Source organism: Condylura cristata, unplaced genomic scaffold (assembly GCF_000260355.1).
Source record: "Condylura cristata isolate star-nosed mole 26May11 unplaced genomic scaffold, ConCri1.0 scaffold00014, whole genome shotgun sequence".
NCBI lineage: Eukaryota > Metazoa > Chordata > Mammalia > Eulipotyphla > Talpidae > Condylura > Condylura cristata.
Genome location: NW_004567115.1, coordinates 38,452,111 through 38,475,077, shown reverse-complemented (window position 1 = coordinate 38,475,077; position 22,967 = coordinate 38,452,111). Strand labels below are relative to the sequence as shown.

The window sequence follows — 22,967 nt, the reverse complement described above, 5'->3', positions numbered from 1 at the left end:
TATCCCAAATTGTCAACCCACAAGACTGCTGTTTCTCCGCATCCGCGCTGACTCTGGTTATTTTCACTTTTTCTTTTTGATAACAGGTATCTGAGCAGGTTATTTTGCATTCCTGTGCAACTTCAAGGGGACACTGATACTTCTTGTGTGTGTGGAGAAACACTCCGTCAAGTTGAGCTCTAAAAACAGTAGGAGTGGGCTGGAGACCCAACTCTACTTCCTGCTATCTGCATGACTTTGTGCAAATGTAACCCACTCAGTACCTCACTTCCTCATTTGTTAAATAGTGAAAAAGTAGCTCCCACGTTACCGAGCTATTGTGAGAATTAAGTGATGACAAACACAGAGCAACTCACATAGGGTTTGGAACGGAGTGACCTTGTCATTGTAAAATCTTGGTGGTGAAGATACTCTGGAGCATGGGAAACTTTGCAAGACCCATTTAAGACTACATTTTATGATTTATAAATCAATCCAGATTTGACAACTGTGGATATGATGTTCCTTTGATACCTTTTCACCACCAACTTAGTGGTTGGTTCAACACATTCTGAAAGCTCCTTTCCTAAATCACTACCCACCACTCAAGTCTTTCCAAGCAAAGGTTCAACAGATTGCTGACTACAGCCAATTTTCAGGCTCTTGTCGCCATTTTGTTTGCTGTTCTTGCCTCCCCTGAACTTTGCTACAGCCATTCCATACTGGTAATGTCAGGCGATGTTCACGGCTACTCACCTGGGCCATCGTTCACTAGCTCCTGGAGCACCCTGAAGGAGCCGGACTGGCGAGGCTGACTCGGTTCATCCCGGTTGTCATGGAGCATCCGGTACACATCAGACTGGGGGGGCAGCGAGACCGTGGGTTCACTGAAACCCAACATGGTAGGCAAAGCAGCGTCAGAGCATTTTATGAGGCACCAGGCACGTAAGAAGTCACATCAGTAAGCAACAGTCACTATTTGCAGCAACTCCTGAACCAGAGTCAATGTTTGCAAGTTAATGTCTATGAGAGTTAATTAAAAATAGAACATGGGTCGCCTTCAGAACGTCATTAATTAACCTGGGAGTTAATTACACACCAGCATTTGTCTGTTGTGTGAAAAAATTGGAGAGTAACTTAAAAGGATATTGATAGGAAACTATGATTAAAAAAAATAAGATGCTAATGGACACATAATGGACTCTGCAGAAAAAGGACAATATACATACAATATAAAGGACAGGAGGGGCCCAATTTTATTCTCATCCATGAAATCATCAATAAAATTCAGATTAATTTCTGATATTAAACTAAAAGTACATGGTTTGACTTTGTTTTGAAGGTTAATTTATTTTGCTAATGCCATAAAGGTATCACCTTATTTACAAGTTGTAGAAATTCAACTTGTCAGTATATGAAAACACCTTACACAGAAACATTCTTAGATATATATCAGTCATATTGATTACATGATATTTTAAAATAGTTACATTATAATTCATTTGCAACAATGACTGCAGCATTACTTCAGCATACTTTATCTATAATCATGAATAGCAACTAAAAATGCCACTGTAACACTGTTCTTCAGGGCCTAAATATTATTTTGTGTATTTAGTTGCATGATCTTGCAATTGCAAAGGTAGTTGATCTGCACATATTTTTATTACTTATGTCCTATTTGAAAGGCATCATCTTATATATCTCAAATTCCTTTGAGCCACTTTGCGAAGTGGCTTTACTTTCAAGAACTCTTTATGATCATTCCAAGAGATATCTGAGATATTGTTGTATAGTACTCTTAAACATATGCACTTTAATTTATAAACAGTGGTTATATAATATAGAAAAAATAATATTTTATAACCTCAAAATCTTGAGTAGAAAAAGCTTGATGGCAAAAGTGCTTTCAACAAATATTCACAATACAGAAGAAATTAGTTAAAATAAAGACCAATGGGAATTAAACATCTACATTTATATCTTGGGGTATTTGTGCACACACATTTATTCAGTTCAAAAATTTGAATTGGGGAAATACTGATAAGATGCCAAAAGCACCACAAAGTTGCTTTTAGAAGAGACAAAAATGTCATCTCTTAAAATTCCTTGGAACTGTCTATCCCTTTCCCAATTTTTGTTCCCAAGAGGAAAAACATAGAGTATATTAGATGAAGCACTTCTGAGAAGTATTGTGCCAGGCAATTATAAAGTTCAAAACACACATACATTTGGATCATTTATGAGTTTATCTTATTGCAGTCAGTACATAAAGCTCTACTGAGTTAACTCTTCAAATCACCGTTGTTCTTAGGTCTAGATATTTGTATTAAGTCCTGATATTTTTTTTCTTACAACTGTTCACAGCTTTCTTTCAACTAAGACGATGTTAAAAGACACCAACAAAGTTGACATTGCCCACATGTTTAGTTAACATGCCCATGGTTCAGAAAGACTCATATTACCTCGTGGAGGAGGGTGTGTCCCCTAGAGCTGTTGAAACCTGACCCTGAAGTGTTTCCATAATATTGTCATCTGAGTACAACTGCATAGGTGTATTAAACTGAGCATGTACAATCTTCACACCAGGAAGTTCCATTTCCAAAGGAATGTTAGGGGCCATCTTAGCAGCAACTTTCAAGTCACCTGGGCAAATGGTACTAACAGTACTGACAGAAGAAGGGGTACTACGGCCACTGGCACAGTCAAAGCCCGATGGAGTGCTGCATCCACTGTGTTAGGGACCACGTGACACAGAGATGACACAGGAACCGCGACATCCAGAGAGAACATAGAGAACAAGTACAGAGAGGTTAAAAGAATCGAAGACCAACAGTAGAGATGAAGTCAATTAGATTGAAACAAACTGTGTCTATTGTCTAGAATTTGGTTTTGTTTAGAAGTTCATGACTGGAAGACATTTAACAAAATTAAAAGGTACAGGTGATAGTGCATTTTTTGGCTCTGTTCTACTAGGTGATATGAAAGTAGAAAGAATTGTGTGTGTATATATATATGTATATATCAAGTAGGAAAGATACAGCTAGTCACAGTTTTTACAAGTAAGCCAAATAATTTTAAATTTGACTCTCAAATGACCCAGATAAATAAGTCGACAGGATATGGCTTTGCATTTCTGCAATATTTAAAATGAACATATAATGAATAATCCTTTGCAGAAAGTTAACAGGAATACAACAGGAAGACATAATCAAATATTTAGGTTAAATGTTTCAGAAATGCATATATGCTTTAATTAAATAGTAATTGGCCACATGTGCGTTTAAGGCTATTTCATAAATGTTTTAGTGCTACTATTTTAACTTTATTATTTAATGTTTTGAACAACGTGGTAGTTTAGCAGAATTGTAGAAACAGCCAGTAAATGCTTGTCACCTTGAAATGAGTGATTAGAGGGCAAATAAGGTGTTTCCAGATTCTGAGGGTGCAACTTTGGGCAAAAATATATTTCTTTTCTATGTAGCTATTTCATGAAAAATTTTAGAAGTACATAATATATCCATGCATGTTTCCTTTTAGATAAGTTGAGGAGCCTTATTGGAAAATCAGGCCAGTCATGCAATTAAAGAACAGAGGAGATTTTCTATCTTTATGAAACTAGATGAGAGATTATAATCACAACTGACATGCAAATGACTAAAATGTCATTTCTCTACATGCATTTTAAATTCAGTTCAAAGAATGCACTTTATAAGAAAGTAAAATATACTGAGATTTTTAAAGAGGCAGTTACTTAAGACAAAACCAAAAGAAATATTAGCATTAAGTATCTATTAATCCCAACAGTTAAACTTACTATAAGCTCAAGATAGAGAACAATTTATATGGTGTGTTAACCTCAAATCAGTATTTTATTAGGGTTCAAGTGTGGCCCCACATCTGCATATTTGTTTAGGGTGACTCATGTTAACCCGAGCCCTGTAGAGAGAGTAAAAATTAAACACATTGGGCACTGATCTCGCTGGGTTCATCAATGCTACAGCCTGGTTAGTCTTAAAAAGGTCACCAAGTGAATTAAAACATTTTTTTTTTTCTCCCTGTGTTATCCAATTCAAACACCTGCAGTAGCCTAAATAGGGTTGGTAAATATGGATTTTCTCTTTTACTTCTTGACTGTTAAGAACCTGTTTAAAACTCAAGCTGAGAGGCCCTCCCGGGTGGCGCAGCGGGTTAAAGCACTGCATTGAGAAGCTAAAGCCACTTCCGCATGAGTTCGATTCCCGCCTGTCCCGGAGGTGACCACATGGCGTGGCAGACCTCTCCTGACCCGCCCGCTGCTCCCCTCAGCAGTGTAGTTGGGGGATCTGCCTGTTCTGCTCCCCACTCTGTCTCTGGTGAAGCCTCTCACCGCCCCTGAGCCTCTGGCCTGTAACCCAGTTCTGTATGTATAAATAAATAAATCTTTAAAAAAAAAAAAAAAACTCAAGCTGAGAAATGGTTGATGACGTACAAAATGCTAAGTGACATCTTGTTGTTTTCATAGGCTCAGCTTACACTGGCTCCTGAATTGAACTTTTGTTGGCCTAGGAATAGGAGTAAAATTTCAGTTGTAGTGCACATCAGTCAGAAACATATTGATGTGACCTAAGTATAATGAAACTTATTAAACTACATTTAGGAATTTGAAACACTGAGTTAAATCTTGAAGACTTGGGTTCAAAATACTGAATCTTTTTTTTTTTTTTTAAGATTTATTTATTTGTGCATACAGAACTGGGGTACAGGCCAGAGGCTCAGGGGCGGTGAGAGGCTTCACCAGAGACAGAGTGGGGAGCAGAACAGGCAGATCCCCCAACTACACTGCTGAGGGGAGCAGCGGGCGGGTCAGGAGAGGTCTGCCACACCAGGTGGTCACGTCCGGGGCAGGCGGGAATCAAACTCATGCTGAAGTGGCTTTAGCTTCTTAGTGCAGTGCTTTAACCCACTGCGCCACCAGGGAGGGCCCCAAAATACTGAATCTTTCCCACAACATTTATAAAACTGTGCCTTTACTATGTGCCTGAATAGTGCCAGACTGGACCAATTAAGATTAATCAGAATTCTCAGATACACCTGATTTTGTTGTAGTTAGTACTCTTTTTCTAGTATTTGCACTCTTGTTTACATGCATGTTTGTGTATGTGACTTTATTTATGCCAAGACTGTGTTTTTTATTTTCTGGTTTCTCTATCTATTCGGGGGTCTGGTGACTAGGTGGGAAATAAAAAAATGTCTGCCAGCTTGGTGCACCTGAAGTAGATCACTATTTAATGGTCCCAACCTGTTAGGTGCAATCCAGCCTAATACCAAACTCCCTCCCTCCGAGCTGACTGATGCACCTGAGGTCAGAGGAATGGAATTCAGGTTTCCCAAAGTCACTGTTTCCACAGGGATTAATTTTTTCCTTTCGGCTGGAGTTCAGTATCTAGAGAAGGTATTTGAAAAGGATCGCCCTGAGCATCTTTTTCTGTGATTGACAGCTTTTATCAAGAGCTGGCTCAGTGTTATTCTGGTGTGTGAACTACAGCTACCCAGGAGTGGGTCACCCGTATATTTCCCTCACAATTCTTTTTCATACCTGTTTCCCTCCAACTGGAAAAGTTCCTTTTCAAATGGCCTTTCTCCCTTTGCAGTTATCCTTAAGACTGAAAATTTATTTTTATGCACGAGAGGGATTCCGCAGCGGCTCTCTTGGAGCAGTCTGAAGCAGGTGCTGACTTGGGGGCGGTGAGTCTGTTAGACAAACGGAGCGTTCCCAGAGCGCCCACCTGCTCTGGGGACTAGCCTCCATTTTGTTCTTGCTGACTGGGATTTTCTGACTTGGGATGGAGAACAGCCGCCTGCCTCAAAGGTCACTGTGCTCTGGATGGGATCCGCAGAGCAACAGGGGTGATAGTTATAAATATATGTGGTGATTTATAACATTTCACAGCTCTTAATCTCTTCAGTATTTACTCTAGAAATGGAGGTGAGTTGGCTACTGTTCTCTGTTAAGTGAATGTTTGCTACTTGTGCTATTGAAACAAGCTTCAAAGCGAGAAAAGTCACTCCAAACACCTAAAAACACCTTCTTGGCGATTAGTAAGGACTTGTTAAGGAAGCATGCATCTCACATGGTGCAAACTCAGAGTTTATGACCTGCTTCGGCCTGGGATTATGAAAGGTTTGGGCCGAATATTGTGCTTGTGCTCAAAGTAGTTGACTTCCTGCAAAATAAAAAAGGGTTAAAAAGTCCCTCAGTGGCAGATTAATTTTTTTTTTTTTTAGACAAAATTACATGAACGATAGTGACCAGAGACGATTATTTACCACCAAATACTGACATGAACTAAGCAAGGCGAGGATGGCAGCTGAACCATTTCTTGTTTTCACCACCTGTTCACTGAATGTGCAGGAACTGGCTACCTGTTCAGAGAGCATGTTCGACAGACTTGTCTCTTAAAACAAACGAACCAAAAAACCCCTCCAATTGTGTCTTTAGGAAACGAAACAGCAAGAGCTGGACTTTGGAAAGAAAAAGAAACCGTATGATGCTGTTAAGAAAATCACAGCCAGAGATGGAGCGTCGGATACTTACTTTTGAGGTGAACTAGGAATGAGACCCCGCAGCTGTCCGTGAAGCGCGTCTTGTATATTGCTAGTTGAATAGAGCCCAATTGGCGAGTTATAGGAAGCACTCACTACCTGTCTTTTGTCATCAATGTTTGCTGCCGCGACAAAAGGCCGGGCCCTTCTGTTGTGCGCGGTACCAATGGGTTTGAACTCCTGTACAATGGCAGACAAAACACAGCCACAGAGTGCACGGCAGCCGTCAGTGAGCAGAATAACAGCGTCGCTCGTGTTAATACGGGCTTCTTGACCCACTCTGAGATTAATGCAAAGTTAAAGGATCAGGCAGACACTTTCTAATAGTCCATACAGTCTACAGCTTCTGCCCTTATAGATCAATGTTAAGGTGCAAAGGAATTGATTGTATTTGAAATATGATGAAGGAATCAAGGACTATCTGTGGTCTACACCTACTGATTAGTAGACCTATTTTCATTAAGTCATTTGAATTACAGAAATTTTGGGTCAGAAAGGAGACTTTTTGGCTTAGAAAAAAATTTCTATTTAACAATTTCTCAAGAACTTATATATGCTTTCTTAATAAACTTTATAATATAATAATAATGTAGCATACATATGATATATATATGGCATATATCGTATATATACTATAATCACTGCTTACACCACAACATATAATATATATGACTATATACTCTATCTTATTTAAATTTGCCTCATTTTAAGAAATGGAGGAATAAAACACTCAGAAAGGGAATGGTCATTAATGAATAACTACTGAATCATTTTAACTAACAGAAGTAAAAACTGTTTTTTACTGATTACCTATAACAACAACAACAACAACAAAATCCAAATTGTTGATTTGGACTAAGTTATAACATTAAATTTAGGAAAAAAAATAACAAAGAATCTCTTTCTAGAGACATTTATAGAAATCCTCTTTTATAAAACTATGTTGATTTCATGTTGTATGTTTAAAGGGTCTTTCATGTTAATATAGTCCCAGAACGACACAAATCAGTACTTGGGAGATAGCTGATCTGGAGGATTTACAAAAGGATTTTCACTTTATCACTTGGGGGAAAAGATCAAACATCAGAGTCTTGAAATTTGAAATTTGAAACATGTTAATACGGGCTTCTCGACCCACCATGAGATTAATGAAAAGTTAAAGGATTAGGCAGACACTTTCAAATCCTGAATTTGAAACATGCTGTCATCCTCTGAAATCTTTATTATTATTTTTTAATGTAGGAACCACATTTTCCAATTTTTATATAGATTTGTAATTTTGTAAAGTCACTAACTGGCTTTTCCTTCAAAGCAACGGCAGTAAACCAAAAGGGAGTGCTAAAGTACTCAGAAGCTGGTTCTCAGTCCAAATGTTTTCCTTTGGTAGTTAGGGAGTGAAATTGCCTTATTTTCACTCACACATTCACATCCATTCTCTTTATGCCTGTGAATGTGCCATCATGTGTCACATGGATTTCACGTCCTACAAACATGCATGATGACTCAAAATGTTCCCAAAAGAGACAGTTAAAAAAAAGAAAAAGATAAAAAGATCGTGTTTTTTTTTTTTTTTTTTTTTTTTTTTTTTAATGAGACTATCTTCCTTTCTTAGGAGTAGGGACCATCACCTGCAGGACTTTTGGGCCTGGGACAACAAGTTCACATACAGACCCAAGGCTCTCTTTAGAGTCTCCTGAGTGGTCACCATGCGTCCATATTCCTTCATCTCAGCCCATGGACAAAACCCACCGTTTTTTTTTTTAACTAATGTTGACAAAGTATAGCTTCACAGATTAGTCCTCTTGAGTCTGGCTCCAGCTGGCCCCAACTTCCTGGCACCTGAAAATCTGAGATGTGGTAAAAAGCACCTCTCTCCAATGTTGTACAGTATATTTTTAACAGGCTCCTGAACTTGAAAAGAAGGTCTGAACTGAATACAATAGTCAGTATTTCTAGAGTATGATTAATTTCACTAAGACAATTATTGATTTTAATTCCCTTGCCCCCCAATAAAGGCTTATTCCTACAGGTTAACAGGCTGCCAATATGTTTGCTGTGATTAAGTAGCAGAATGACAACAGAAAGACTGAATGAAACAATTAAATGAAGCTTTAGAAAAATGCTGAATCCAAAAACTTGTGAAAATGTATCTAGTCAATCATTTATAAAGGCTCAATCTGATTGTTTTGGCTAATTTAATGAATTCTATTAGCTATGTTAAAGATGAACCATTTTGGTGAGCTATTATTATGGCATGAAAAGTGAACTAAATATGTCATTACTGTTTGTAATGATAATGGCAATGATTCAAGCCTAATTAAATTTTTGTAGATCAGAAATCTCTCAGGCTAATTAGGAGTTAATCAGCCAAGATTGAAGGACACAAACTTCTTCAGTGGAATTAAGGTTTTGCAATTCAGCGTTATTCTTAAAATATGGCCTGTCTTTAAAATTATGGCAAATAGATTGAATTTACAAAAATTAGTTAACATAATATGGGAGGAAATCTCTGCTTTTATTTCTGCTTAGTCTTAAAAAAAATAAACATGGATGGTGTTTGTCTTATAAGTGAGGCAACTTTCCTGGAATATTTGTGCACTAATAATCTAGTGGTACTTCCAAATAGCAGTATGTAAGTTTATCAGCTCCAAAATTTTTTTTGCCACTTTCAGGTTAGGTTATATATTGCAGAGTTCACAAATGTATAATTTATTTTTAAAAAGTCCTCATTTCTACTCAAGTACTAAAAGGCAATGTTTCTAATGCAGACTTCAAACATTTGTTTAGGCTTTGCAAAGCATTAGTTTATGGGCTGCTAGAACTATTCATTCCAAAAAGCCACAATGAAGTATATACACCAAAGGTAAACAAAATTTGAAGGAGAGTACCAAGAAGAAACATTCTGTCCAAGTCTTACATCATTACTGATGGTCAAACAGAGTCAAAAGACCAAACCAGTTAGAAGTGTGCTGTTCCCCTTTAGACCCTTATTTTCTCTGGAAAATTATTAGTAACAGAAAATGCCAGTAAAAAATCTTATATAGAAGTTAAAATAGTCCAGCTCTTGCGTTTATTCTACCCCGACAAAACACCCAATTAGTTTTTTACTCTTATGAACTCAGTGGTTGAGCACTGCAATCAAGGAATGACAATTTGAATGAATGAAGGCTAGAACTGCCAGCCTAAAGGCTAAGTTGACAGAGCTGCACTGGCCCCTGGGGAATGAAGCTCTTAAAAGCAATCTCCTGAGTCCTTGGGATGACCTAGGCATGCTAGCGAGCAATGAGAAGTGTTCACAGAAAATTCACCTTTCAATTTCTTCCTTAGATAAAAACCGAGTCCAAGAACTGAGACAATGAGCAACCCCAATGGAAATAATAGTAAGATTCATATATACATTTATTTATTAGAAGAAATGATGGGAAAATATGGGAAGCAAAATACATGAAAGTGATCATTATTTGGATCAAATCACACAGAGCAAATGATAATATTTGATCATGTTTGGAGTCTATGATTACCCTGCACCCCTCACTGCTCACCCTGGAAATGAAACAGAGTTTCCCTGTTTCCTTTATCTCATCGAGGAAGACTCTGGGGATTTGGGAATTAAGAAACTTTGTTGTCTGGTAAATCCTCTTCTGATAAGTGAGTATTGTAGGATAAAATTTACTTTATAAAAATGGAAACAATTTCAACCCATACCTCACTTGATTGAGCACAAGGGTACATCTTTATTTGCAGAACATCTATGGGCTGGATGCAACCCTTCATAAGGTAAGGGAAGCAATTCTTTTCCCATTCAGGAAAAAACAGTTTTTTGTTTGTTAATCAAAAGCATCATTTCTGTATTCTGATAGCCATTATTGTGAGAGCCACATTGTAATTATGAGTTGTTCAGTGAACATTAAACAAAGTTTTGGGGACTGTTATTTTTGAAAATACAAGTTTTTGAAGAGGGACCAAGAACTCAAACAACTGCTCTTTAGCCTTGGGTGATAATCTGTATGGAAAAGCACGGTGTCTGTTACCAGCTGCGGTCAGAATGCTGTGGTCAGAATCGTATGAAAAACCTTTATGTAATGATGGGGCAGGGCTGATCTAAACAGCCTCTAAGATTCCTTTTTAGCCTATGGTTTGAGCCTAAGTTCATAAAAGCAAAATTTAGCTACATGATAATAGCATAGAACAATGAATAAAGCCTAGATATTAAAATTTTGTACTAATTATTACTATAATTATGTAAGAAAAAGTTCCTCAAACCTAAGCTTATGCACAGGAAAATAGATTGGAAATAAACATAGTGACATTGATTATTTGTGGTTGACTGGAATTGGATGGTAGGATATAGTGGTGTTTTTTTTTTTGTCTGTATTTTAGTGATTATATATTACTTTTAAAATGAGGAGGAGTAAAGATTACATAACTTACAATAAAAGTTTGACTTGGGTTGAGAAACAAGATTTCAAATATTGTATTACTCAGTGATGGTATTTTGGTATTCAATTGCAATGGCATCTTCAAACATGATATATTAATGGCAGTTATTTTTCAGACTGACACATCTTTGTTTTCCTATTTGCATACTTCTCATATTAGTGGGAAAATGAAGACTGCTTTTTGCATAGCTTTATATTAATTTAAAACAAAAGAGGAATACACAACCACAGTTTAGCTTTTGTCATGGTCTAAAATAAATCTGCGTTAATTTCTTGGCCCCTCTAAGTGAAATTCATTGGGTTTTTTATCACCACAGCTTGTTCTAGTTCATGCTATTTTCAGATAGCAGAGGCTGGGCTGAAATTTAGCTATGATGGTAGGGAATGTCTGTCCTGGAGTTATGTGAACTGGTCATACAGAAACCTGACCTGAGCATTATAAGAAGCAGGAACCCTTCAGTCCATTAGGGGAAGAACTAAAATGGTTCTTATCTCTGAGTTCTTCAAGCACTTCAAACACGCGCTTCTTGGAGAGGGTGCCAGAAAGAATTAGTCATGACTCAAACTAATGGAATGTTCAAAGGCTCCTTCCTGCTGACTGACTGCTGTAGTCCTTAATCCAATCTTCACTTGTTTTTTTAACTTATGTTGTTCTCTACCTTTTCCCCATCTGTAGTATCATAAATAACCATAAGGTGTAATGCCAAAATGTCGGACACAGAGTCTTAATATATGACTGACAAGAGGCCAGAGTATTTGAAATGAATATTACCTTTAAAAATCCATTTCTTAGAATAACCATCATCAAAAAGGAATACTCAGAGGTTTACAAAAGGGATCGTATGTAGAGTTAAAACACAAGGATTGCCCTTAAAGTTCAATGCTGGAGAGATGTCAGCAAAACTCAGGCTCCCACTCTGGTTTCAGCTCAGCCCGTACTTAAATATTTGCTGAGTCACCCACATGCCAGGGGGGCCATGGCGACTTGATCAGGGGTCACAGGGATTTGCTACTTTGGTAAAATCTGTCTAATGGTCATATCTGTCTAATTAAATTGTCCCCATAACTTAGCATCTCACATCGGTGAAATCAGGTTTGAAAAATTGGAAGAAATTTGGAAAGCAAAAATAATTTGCAAAAGGCGTACAGTGCAACTTGGTGCATGCATTACATATAGAAAAGGAGATTCAGGATTTTACCCAGTTTGTCCTGGTGATGAGATGAGCCTTCAATTTCTTTTGTAAAAAAATTTTTTAAAGCACCACAAGATCTCTTTTTTTCATTGTGTTGCCTCCAAGTAATGAACTGGTGAGGGCAAGAGGAAGAATGTGGGCCTTGGGTTCTGCCTGGGGAATGTTCTTTCTTCTAATATATTTTTTTCCATCAACGAAAATATTACTACAAGAATGTTCACCAATTTACCAGAGTAAGCTCCCATGTGCACTCAGATTCCTTTGCACCACATATATTACCTGTCTTATCTGTTTCATACTTGCTCATTTAACCTGATGGTGGAACTCTTATCTGTCCTAAATAAGACACCCACGTTCAAGATCACTTTTACCAAGCAATCATTGTGGGAAGTGGTTCCTAGGATTGGTCTTGCATACTGTTAGAAAATGCAGTGTATCTTTAGGCTCTCAGTTCCTTTTATCGGTTTATCAGCTATTTATTGAATGCTGTGTCTGGGAGAATGAGAGCCAAGAGTACAGACATGGCCTTCAGGAATATTCCACATCCTGCACACCCCCTATGGGGCTTGTTTTCTCTTGCACTTAGTTTTGAGGCTAAGACTCTTCTTTCCCACTAGTCTAGAAACAAGGATTGAGGAAACTTTCTTCCCCCTGAAGGTTAAACGACAGGGATATTTCTTCTCCTAGAGAGCATGTGTCTTCACTGAAAAGAAAGCTTAAATCCCATGTAATTTGTAATGTTTCTTGTAAAAGTATTGAGGGGATCTCTGGAAGCCTTCCTACCTTCCTCTGTCACCAAAAGCCAAGAGGCTTTCTGACACAGCCTGAGGGAGCAGGGTCTAGTACTACTAATACCAAGAGCTCTGAAGTAAGTGAGAATGTCCAGGGCTAGTTCAGTAGGCGTCTTTCTCGGTATCATTTCACTTACGTCTTTAAGAAGCTCTATGAGGTACATGCACATATGTGACATGTATTTTATAGAGAAGAAATGGAAGCTTATGGAGACAATTGGAAAACTTAAGGATAAATTCAGGAGAGATGATTCTGAAAGGGGAACACTATTGAAGGATAAGTTAAGAGTATGTTTTCCATTTCAGATATCTAGAAAAACTACACTTTGGGAATGATTCTGAAGTCCCTGAGACAGAGACTGAGGGACGCCACACAAGGACCGAACTCCGTGGTCCTCATCTTTTTTGACAGGGCTGGCAAAGGAGAGGTTACAGAATCGGATCTTGGCCCAGATCCCGCTGCCATAAACTCCCCTGGCCTACAGTGGTTTCTTTACCGATTTCCTCCAGCAGGGGCATTCCTGAGCTCGCTACATACCAGAGCCCAGTCCAGATCAGACAGGAGCTGTGGACACACAATCTCTGGGCTTTTCACCCACCTGAGATGGGGACGCGCCCTCACGACCACGAGCTGCAGCTGATGGCAGCCCAGGATTAACAACAGGACCACACTCGGACAGACACACGGGCTTCAGCCAAGCCCACTCTCCTGGCTCGAAGCCAATATGGTTCAATTCCTTCATTCTCAAACCCCAGCCCTAAAACCGATGCAGACCCCTAGCACCTCAGATTCTCGTGCCCAGGAGGTCCTGCTGGAGGTCTGGGTTTTGCTCTTTCAGCAGGAAACCCCCGACTCCTTGCCTGCTCTCACTGCTCTCTCAATGGGCCTTTTCCTGGCTATTGCTTTGGGTGGCTGGGGGCCCTGTGGTCTAGACCTCCATTATCAGCAGGTAGGGCAGTGACAGCTGCTGGTTGGTGCTCGGCTTATCCACCCGTGTGTGTTGCCAGAAGGTGGTTGGGACTGAGGCTCATGGGCGCTTCCTTGTTCAGTGCCAGGAATAGATCATCAGTTTAGCAGGAACACTGCTTTAAAAGGGATTCACTTTTATAGCTCTGTATCTCTAAAGTTGGGTGCTCCCAGGTAGAGGGTTTAAGATCCTTTTGTTAATTACATTTTTCTGAATTTCACAATTGAGGGTTGGTTTAACTTCACATTTTATAGCTTCACTTTTTATATGCTTAGACATAGCTAAGCATCAGATTAATTGATTTATTTAGCTTCAGATTAATAGATTTATTTAGATAAGAGTTGCCTCATGGGGAAATCCTTTCTATTTTGTAACTCCACTGCACAGGAAAAAAAATATCACAATGATTGCATAATGCAAAACTCCTTTTGTAGAGTAAACTTAATTCTAGAATGCCAGAACTGAGAATTAGAAAAGGATGTAAAATAAGAGCTGGGTAAAGAGCTCAAAGTGGTAGAGCTCACAATAATTATATTAGACACACCTGTTTCAAATGAAAGCCACTCCCTCCCACCTTCATTTCTGTTTTTACTGTAACATCTTAAACTTCTTGCATTGCCTCATGGTCATTTGGCAGAAGTCCATCATTAGAAGTGGGAAAAAAATGGATATGCTCCTGATGAGAGCATATTTGTCTGTTAACAAGGTGTTAGTCTAAGCACATTTGTCTTTATTTTAGGTGAGACAATATGGACAATAGAAATGTATTCCTGAGAGTAAAGACAGAACAGTACTTCATCAGGTGCTTATCCAGTTGCTGTATCTGCTACTTCTTCCCTATGGAAGGCAGCCATATCATTTAGAAAAAAATATAATGTGAACACCACTCACTCTAAAATTCATACCTGTGGTTCTGATTCTAAGTTGATTCTGAAAGGATGAGCTTTCCCATCTTCAGCTACTTGGGGAGACCATAAGCGAGTTTCTGCCCTGCAAGTAAAATAAAGATGGTAAATGCCAACATTAATGGTGCTGCCAGCTTATTTATTTATTTATTTTTACTGGGTACAGGCCAGAGGTGTAAAGGTGGTGAGAGGATTCACCAGAGACACAGCCAGGAGCAGACCAGGTAGATCCACGGGACATTGCTGAGGGGAGCAGCGGGTGGCCCAGGAGAGGTCTGCTGGGCCATGTGGGTCACCTCCAGGGTGGGGGATTGGACTGGCACTGAGGCAGCTGCGACTGGCTTGCAATGCTGTGCTTTAGCCGGCTGCGCCACCAGGGAGGACCTGCTTCCAGCTTTTGGGGGCTTGCGCTTTCTGTAGTGTTTGTAAAGGTACCGGGAACCCTCAGCATTCAAACAGAAGCAGTGTTCCTTGCTCATTATTCTGTATTTTCCCATCTAGTTAGACTTTAAAAATATGTACTTTTGGGGAAATGTGAATGGACCAAATTTGCCTGGAGTGCTACTGTGGGCTGACTATGTCTCTTCCCTGATTCAAATTCCCATGCTGAAACCCCATTGCCTAAAGGGATGGCACTTGCAGGTGGAGCCTTTGGGAGATAATTCCAGCTAGATGTGATCCTGAAGGTGGGGCCTTGCGATGCAATTAACACCCACATGAAAAGAGGAAGGGGGCTCCCCCTGGTGGTGCAACGGCTTAAAGCACCTCCTTATGAAGCTCTCCCAAGTCATGCAGCACGAGTTCCATCCCCATCCAGGGGGCTGACCCACATGGCGCAGCAGACCTCTCTCATCTCCCCCTGCTCCCCTCAGCAGTGTATTTCAGTACATTTGGGTGTTCTGCTTCTCTCTCTGTCTCTGGTGAATCCTCTCACCCACCACACATCTGGCCTGTACCTCAGTTCTGTAAACATAAATAAATAAATCTTTAAAAAAAAAAAATAAGGGCCCTCCCTGGTGGCGCAGCTGGTTAAAACACAGCACTGAGAATCTAAAGCCGCTTCCACATGAGTTCGATCCCCGCCTGCCCTGGAGGTGACCACATGGCGTGGCAGACCTCTCCTGACCCGCCCACTGCTCCCCTCAGCAGTGTACTTCGTCGATCTGCCTGTTCTGCTCCCCACTCTGTCTCTGATGAAGCCTCTCACCATCCCTGAGCCTCTGGCCTGTACCCCAGTTCTGTATGCACAAATAAATAAACCTTTAAAAAAAAAAAAAAAGGAGGAAGGGACACTGGTCACAGGTCTCTCGCTGCACCAGGGAAGGCTCTGTGAGGACGCAATCAAGAAGTGGCCTCTCCTCGTGGACCTGACCTCCCTGCCACCCTGACCTCAGACTTCCACTCTCAACTGTGAGAAGAGCATGCTTGCTATTAAGCCACCCATTCTGCGATATCGTAGCTTTCGCAGTCAGGAAGAGGCAAGGGCTTCACAGAGTCTCTGGAGAAAACAGTCTCGGGGGCATACAGGACACAGTAACAGTACGGGATGAAGATTTGGGAGCTGCACCCTGCAAATGATAAAGCAAACTCCAGGGCTTCTTTATTTCTCCACTTTTCCTCCTCAGGCCACCACTGGAGACACTGACTGCCTGGTGGGGGGACTTGCGTTGGCACCAAGATCTACCCTGTCTGTAGCTGTGTGGGTCTCCCTGGGGACTGGGCTTGGCGGGAACAAAGGTTGAGCACAGATAAGGAAAAAGTCCATTTCACTCCTGGAATGGCAGGTTGCTTATTGCTGTGTCTTCTGTTTGAGGACATTCTGCACACAAGGGAGAGTGTGACAATAGCCATGGGACTTGCACACCAACAGCCACCAGAGCAAACCATTATTTCACAGCCCAGTTTCAGGCCAGGGCTCAAAAGAGCTGCCTCGATTTCCTTTCTTTTTGAGCAGAAACATTTCATTATCTACCATGCTCCTATGTACTGACACTCCCGTACCTTGGGGGATTCTTGGAAGCTTAATTCTGCATCAAACAGCCACTGGCACAGGAGATTAGCAACCAGTTTTTTTTTTTTAAATAATATAATAGTTTATTCTTATATCATTTTATGCCTTTTTTTCCATCTCACTTGTAATCCCCGTGGGCTTCCCATCACCAATCACCCGTGAGCCATCACCATAGTCCAGTGCTCTTTCCCCCCAAACCCCCATTTTTGATCCCATCCCCACTCCACCCCTGTAAAATGTCTCCAGTATATAGTTGTTCATTATTATTATCCCTCCACTCCACCCCGGTCCTGCTATGAATGAAACCATCCAATATTTTTCTTTTTCTTTCTGGCTTATTTCACTAAGCACGATTCCTTCCATGAGCAACCAGTTTTTAACGTGATCACATTTTTGGTATGGCAAGAGGCTGTGTTAGGAGAGGCTCAAACTTCCATTTCATTCTGTACCACACGTATTAACAGCACTAAATTAGGGAGCTGTCAGAGTTTAGTGGCCAATACCTTAAATGTGTCTATGTTTATAGTCAATTAACTGTATCAGTACAAGGGAATCATTCCTGCAACCTCTTCACTATCTTGACATTCCAGGGAATTCCTTTTACAAATAGTCTACCAAATACTGATAGACTGACTTTACTGAAGAACAGCAAAAGCGGTTGAAATAATTTAAAGTAGTCAATATTCTAGGTCTTTTGACCCTTCCTGTCACTGGGAAGAGAACATCATGTATATTACTGGTCCAGGTTCTTCTGCAAAACACATCAAATTTTAATACCATCGGTCAAAGCACCTGTCAATTTTGAGGCACAGCTGGTGTGCTGCTGCTTTAATCCTGTCCTGAGCATCGGCGTGAGTCATGGACTCTGTCCCGAAGCCATCAATTGCCAGGATGACATCCCCGGGACACAGGTTGGCAGCTGCTGCCTTGCTTCCTGGCGTGATCTGGAAGAAATCCGGGCATATGTTAAAAGTTACCTTCTGCAATGTCTTGCGTTTTGTGACTGACATTTGTATTGCAGCTTGGTAGCATTTTATTTATTTATTTTAAAAAAGATTTATCTATTTATGCATATAAGAACTGGGGCACAGGCTAGTGGTGTATGTGTGTGTGTGTTGTGGGGGATGGTGGTGAGAGGAGTCACCAGAGACAGAGGAGGGAGCAGAACAGGCAGAATGATGAAGTACACTGCTGAGGGGAGTAGTGGGTGGGTCAGGAGAGGTCTGCCACGCCATGTGGGTCACCTTCTGGGCCAGGGATTAAACTCTTGCTGCAGTGGCTGAGGACAGCTTCATAGTGCTGTGCTTTAACCCGTTGTGCCACCAGGGAGGGCATGCACCAGGTAACATTTTACATGTTTCACTGGGTGGGCAATCTTAATTCTAACTTAAAGTAATTCTTAATTGAGCAATTAAACAGTTAACTCTGTTTTCTCATCATACTGAATAAGTTTACTAATTACATTTCTTCCTTTATTTGTGTGTTGAAGAACTGGGATGTAGATGAGAAGTGTTGAGGGGTGAGGAGATTCACTGGGGACAGAACAGGTGGACCTACTGAAATACCTGTTGAGGGGAGCAACAGGCTAGGCGGGAGAGGTCTGCTGTGCCATGTGGGTCAGCTCTGGGCCAGGGGATTGAACTCAGGCCATAGTGGTGATAGTGAGTGATAATGCTGAGAATTAGCCCCGGGCCACCTGTAATCACATTTCATCTAGTATGACATCTCTTATTCTTTCCCCCAGTTTTATTGAGATTGGATCAATATACATTCTTAATCTCTTTTAAAACATCTTTCATAACAGACTTTTTGAATTACAAAAAAAGAATTTGGTTTTAGTTTTTGCTTTCTGTCACTGATCCAGAACTCTATTTGAAGGCAGAACTTTATTAAACTTAAGGAAATTTTCTATTTGAATTAAAAGTGTTTTGGCATTTCTGTAAGTTGTGATATTCATTGTTCACATATAAGGGGGCACCTAGGAGATAGAGCTGGAAAAAAGTCCTTCTTGGCTTAATATGAAGATGCCTTATAATATACAAGATTATAACTTTTCATGCACTTTTTAGAAGTCATGAAGTTTCAGAGTAACCAACTGATCTGGAGTCTAAGACAATATTCAGCATGTATCAGCTGAGATGAAGAGTTGGGTCACCATATTAGCTATTAAGAATTCAGCTAAAATTATGAACAAATTGCTAACAGCTGATCATAAATTAGCATTGAGAGTCTGGAACCCCTGGGAACTACAGACACACGGAAGCTTGCATTCACACAGTCTTTTCTCCTTAATGAAGAACAGATGAAACAATAGAAAACAATAATATGATGCAAGACTTTAATTCTATCAGTAAAAACTAAGTACAAATGGCTAAACACATCACAGTTTTTTTTTTTTATTTTTTAAACAGATTGTGAAGGTAGGTAAAAAAGCAAGATCCAGTTTTATTTAATGTATGGGTAATCAACATGGATTTCTTTGTGTGGCCAGGGGGAGTGCAATGGGGATAAAATATATGCTTAACCAATAAGTAACTTGAATATTACTATTTTGAGTATTTAGTTATAGGCAGTGATTCTTATAAAGTTTTTCTTTATTGAAGCAACACTGCATTATAGCATTATATAAGGTTCAGGTGTGCACCATAAAAATCAACGTGTGTGTATTATAAATTTACCACCACAAATCTGATTGTATCCTTCCTCATACACTTGTCCTGATTTGCCTACCTCCATGCCTCCTTTGCCTCTGGTAACCACTATTAGGTGTTGTAGTCCACATTTTATTTTGTTTTATTTAGTTTATCTATTTTTTTGTTTTCTCACTATTGAAATTATCCTGTGTGTCTTTCTTTGTCTGGCTTATTTTACTTAGCATAAATAGGTCCATTCCTGTTGTTATAACTTGTAGGACTTCACTTCATCATCTTTTTAACAACTGCATAGTATTCCATCTCCTTTACCCCTTCATCAGTTGATGGGCCCTTAAGTGGTTTTTAGTTCCTAGCTATTATAAATAATGCTGCAATGAAATATGGGTACATTTGTTTCTTTGAATTAGTGTTTTAATATTCTTGAGTAGATACCTGAAGTAAATACCAGAAGTGGGGGAACTGGATCTTATAGAATGTCTCCTTTTAATTTTTAGAGGGCTTTCCATACTGCTTCCCATAAGGGCCACACCAATTTACATTCTCTTCACATCCTCTCCAAAACTTATTGTTTCTTGTCTTTTGGAATAATGACAATGATTCTTTTGATTGCTATACTAGATTTTTCTCAGCAAACCCCAACTACTTATTCAGGGCCACACCATGCCTGCTTCTCTAAATGGTCTTGTTCCACTCTCTGCCTCCTACATCACTGTATTGAGATTCCTTTCAGTTCTTCAAGAATTCAAACTTGGGCTGCATACAAGCTGTTATTTTGGCCTGAGATGGTTTCCTGACTATTCACCCAATTGCTCTTTCTTATCTTTTAAAGCTAATCTTCTATGCCACCTTCTCAAAGACTTCCCTAAACATCAGAAGTAGCATCTCCAGTCTCTCCCCACAGATTCCCCACCAGTATGTCCTGTTCATTTCCTTCATGAAAACAATTTGAAATTTTATGTTTATTTCCTTGTGCCTGGCCTGTCTTCCCAACTGTGCTAGGAGCTCTTGAGGACATGTACAGCATTATGTATATTTCTAATGCTTTACGGTATATATTCCAGTGTTTGGAATTCATGAATAATTTATTTGAAAAATAAATGAAAATGACACTTAGGTCAGAGTTTATAAAACATAAAGAACTTGTCTCTATTTAAGTATCACGGCTGTTGCGGTCTCCCTGGTGGTACAACAGGTTAAAGCACAGAGCTATGAAGCTATCTGAAGCCGCTGTGGCATGAGTTCCATTCCCAGCCAGGGAGCTGACCCACATGGCGCGGCAGGCCTCTCCTGATCTGCCCACTGCTCCCCTCAGCAGTGTATTTCAGTACCTCTGCCTGTTCTGCTCCCCACTCTGTCTTTGGTGAATCCTCTCACGCCCTGCACCTCTGGCCTGTACCTCTGGCCTGTACCCCAGTCTTGTAAGCATAAATAATAAATAAATCTTAAAAAAATATGATTGTTAATGTTGACCTATCATTGTTCGTTTGCAATTTTCCACTATTTACAGCAGAATAATACATGGACTTGACTTAAAATTCAGATTGTACTAGGAATAAAATAGATTGCTTCTCATGTTTTTTTTCAAAGATTTTTTTTTTAATGCATACAGAGAGGTGCAGGGGCGGTGAGAGGATTCACCAGAGACAGAGTGGGGAGCAGAACAGGCCAAATGACGAAGTACATTGCTGAGTGGAGCAGCGGGCGTGTCAGGAGAGGTCTGCTGCGCCATGTGGGTCACCTACGGGGCAGGCAGGAATGGGACACATGCTGAAGTGGCTTTAGTTTCTTAGTGCTGTGCTTTAACCTGCTGCACCACCAGGGAGGGGCCCTGTTTCTCATGTTTTACTTGAGGCTCAGCCATTAATTTTTTTCCTCTACCTTATTCTAGTTATCTATTGTATTTCACTTTGTATTTCTAAGGGAAATCTAAGATTCGCCCAAATGAGTATAATTGCTAAAATAATAAATTTGCATGTGTCCCAACTCTTCAGTCTCATCTCTAAAGTGTTTGCTGTGCTTATTTTATTTCTGTGACCATCTCACTCTAGGTTCTTACTTCCAGTAAGAACAATAAAAAGGAGATGAGTGAAGATAACTGGGGTTATGGCATTTCAGCCTTTGCTCCCAACATTTCATAACTGTTTTCCATTTAGAAATTCTCCCAGACCCAGAACTGTTAGAAGAAAAGTTTCCATCCCTAATGTGACTTGTAAGGATAAAAATAATCTTCAGCTTTTAATTATCTCTAGTTATAGTTTGTCAAAATCAGTACTATCTATTTTTAAACTTCTAAGACCAGAATGCTTTTGTTTGACTTAAAACATGGGAAGGCACGTTGCTTTTAAAGCCTCAATTAATCTACTTATGACTCTACTGTAGTTAAATAGGTAAGTCATGTAACAATGTTGATTTAGAAAAGCCTAATATGTTTTAGCTCCTGTTAGGAAGAGTGGAAGTAAGGCTGTGTATGTATATGTCATAAATTTTAAACAGAGACTTCTGGTAGCTGAAGTTAGGTACTAAATTGTATTAATGGTACAATTAATACAATTTAGTACCTAACTTCAGCTACCAGAAGTTAACAATGCTATCTTATATTTATGCAGAATATTATATTTGCAAAGCTTTTTCGTAGCTTTGACCATTGCCACAACTGTAAGACAGGTTGGACAAGCAGGCTGCATTTATGTTTCAGAGGTGGGGTGTCTAAGAAATCTGTAACTTCTTACTAAGTCGGGTGCAGGTATATAGCCAGCTATATTGCCAGCTGTTTCAGAAGTCAAATAGGGAAGGTGGTTGATGGTGATGGCCATTTCGCATCCAACCTGACCCTTGTTCCTGGGGCCTCCTACAAAGTATTTACAAGAAAGAAAAAAAGATGTAGAAAGAGAGATGAGAAAGAAGGAAAGAATAAGATCTCTTTACTTTTCCCTAAATCTCAAGTTCAGCTAGTGTAGTGATCAGAAAATGATCACAACACTTGTCTGGTGTCAGTAAGTTAAGTTACTCATTTAATCTCAAGTGTATGTTATTTCTCAGTATTACTTTGTGTTGCCATTGTATTATATTATATTGTCACCTCGTTGTTTTACTTCCTGTGATTGCTCCCAAGTTATTACTATCTACTTTCCAAATCAGAAGAATTTTCCAATGGATTACTTATAATTCAGGCTCATTAGAGTCTCAAAGATCAAAAGCTTGTGACATCCTACTGGCCCAAATCACTTAGCACTGTATTTTAAAACTTGCTTCATTGAAACATAGACACTGATCCCACTCCAGGTCCCTGGAATCCTAAATGGAAACCCGAGGAGAGCTGGGAGAAACTGTGCTTAACAATTACCTGAGATAATTTCCATTATTTACATCAGCCTATTATTTAGATCCATTTGAAAAAAAACCCACTAATTAAAAACACATATAATGCATCTGTGGGAAGCAT

General features: G+C 39.6%; 1 protein-coding gene across 3 annotated transcripts in view; it reads right to left on the bottom strand.

Moving 5' to 3' along the window:
• PDLIM3 (PDZ and LIM domain 3) overlaps window positions 1-22,967 on the bottom strand; it is a 31,839-nt gene that overhangs the window by 3,897 nt on the left and 4,975 nt on the right. Inside the window, exons 2-6 of one of the 3 annotated variants that reach the window (XM_012724980.1) lie at window positions 17,664-17,815; window positions 14,861-14,945; window positions 6,557-6,744; window positions 2,445-2,711; window positions 736-866 (exon numbers count right to left, since the gene is read on the bottom strand). In XM_012724980.1, coding sequence (XP_012580434.1) covers window positions 736-866; window positions 2,445-2,711; window positions 6,557-6,744; window positions 14,861-14,945; window positions 17,664-17,815 — 823 coding nt within the window. Of the gene's footprint in view, window positions 1-735; window positions 867-2,444; window positions 2,712-6,117; window positions 6,186-6,556; window positions 6,745-14,860; window positions 14,946-17,663; window positions 17,816-22,967 lie in introns of all 3 variants that reach the window. The other 2 variants (XM_004682362.2, XM_004682363.2) reach the window with 2 other exon arrangements.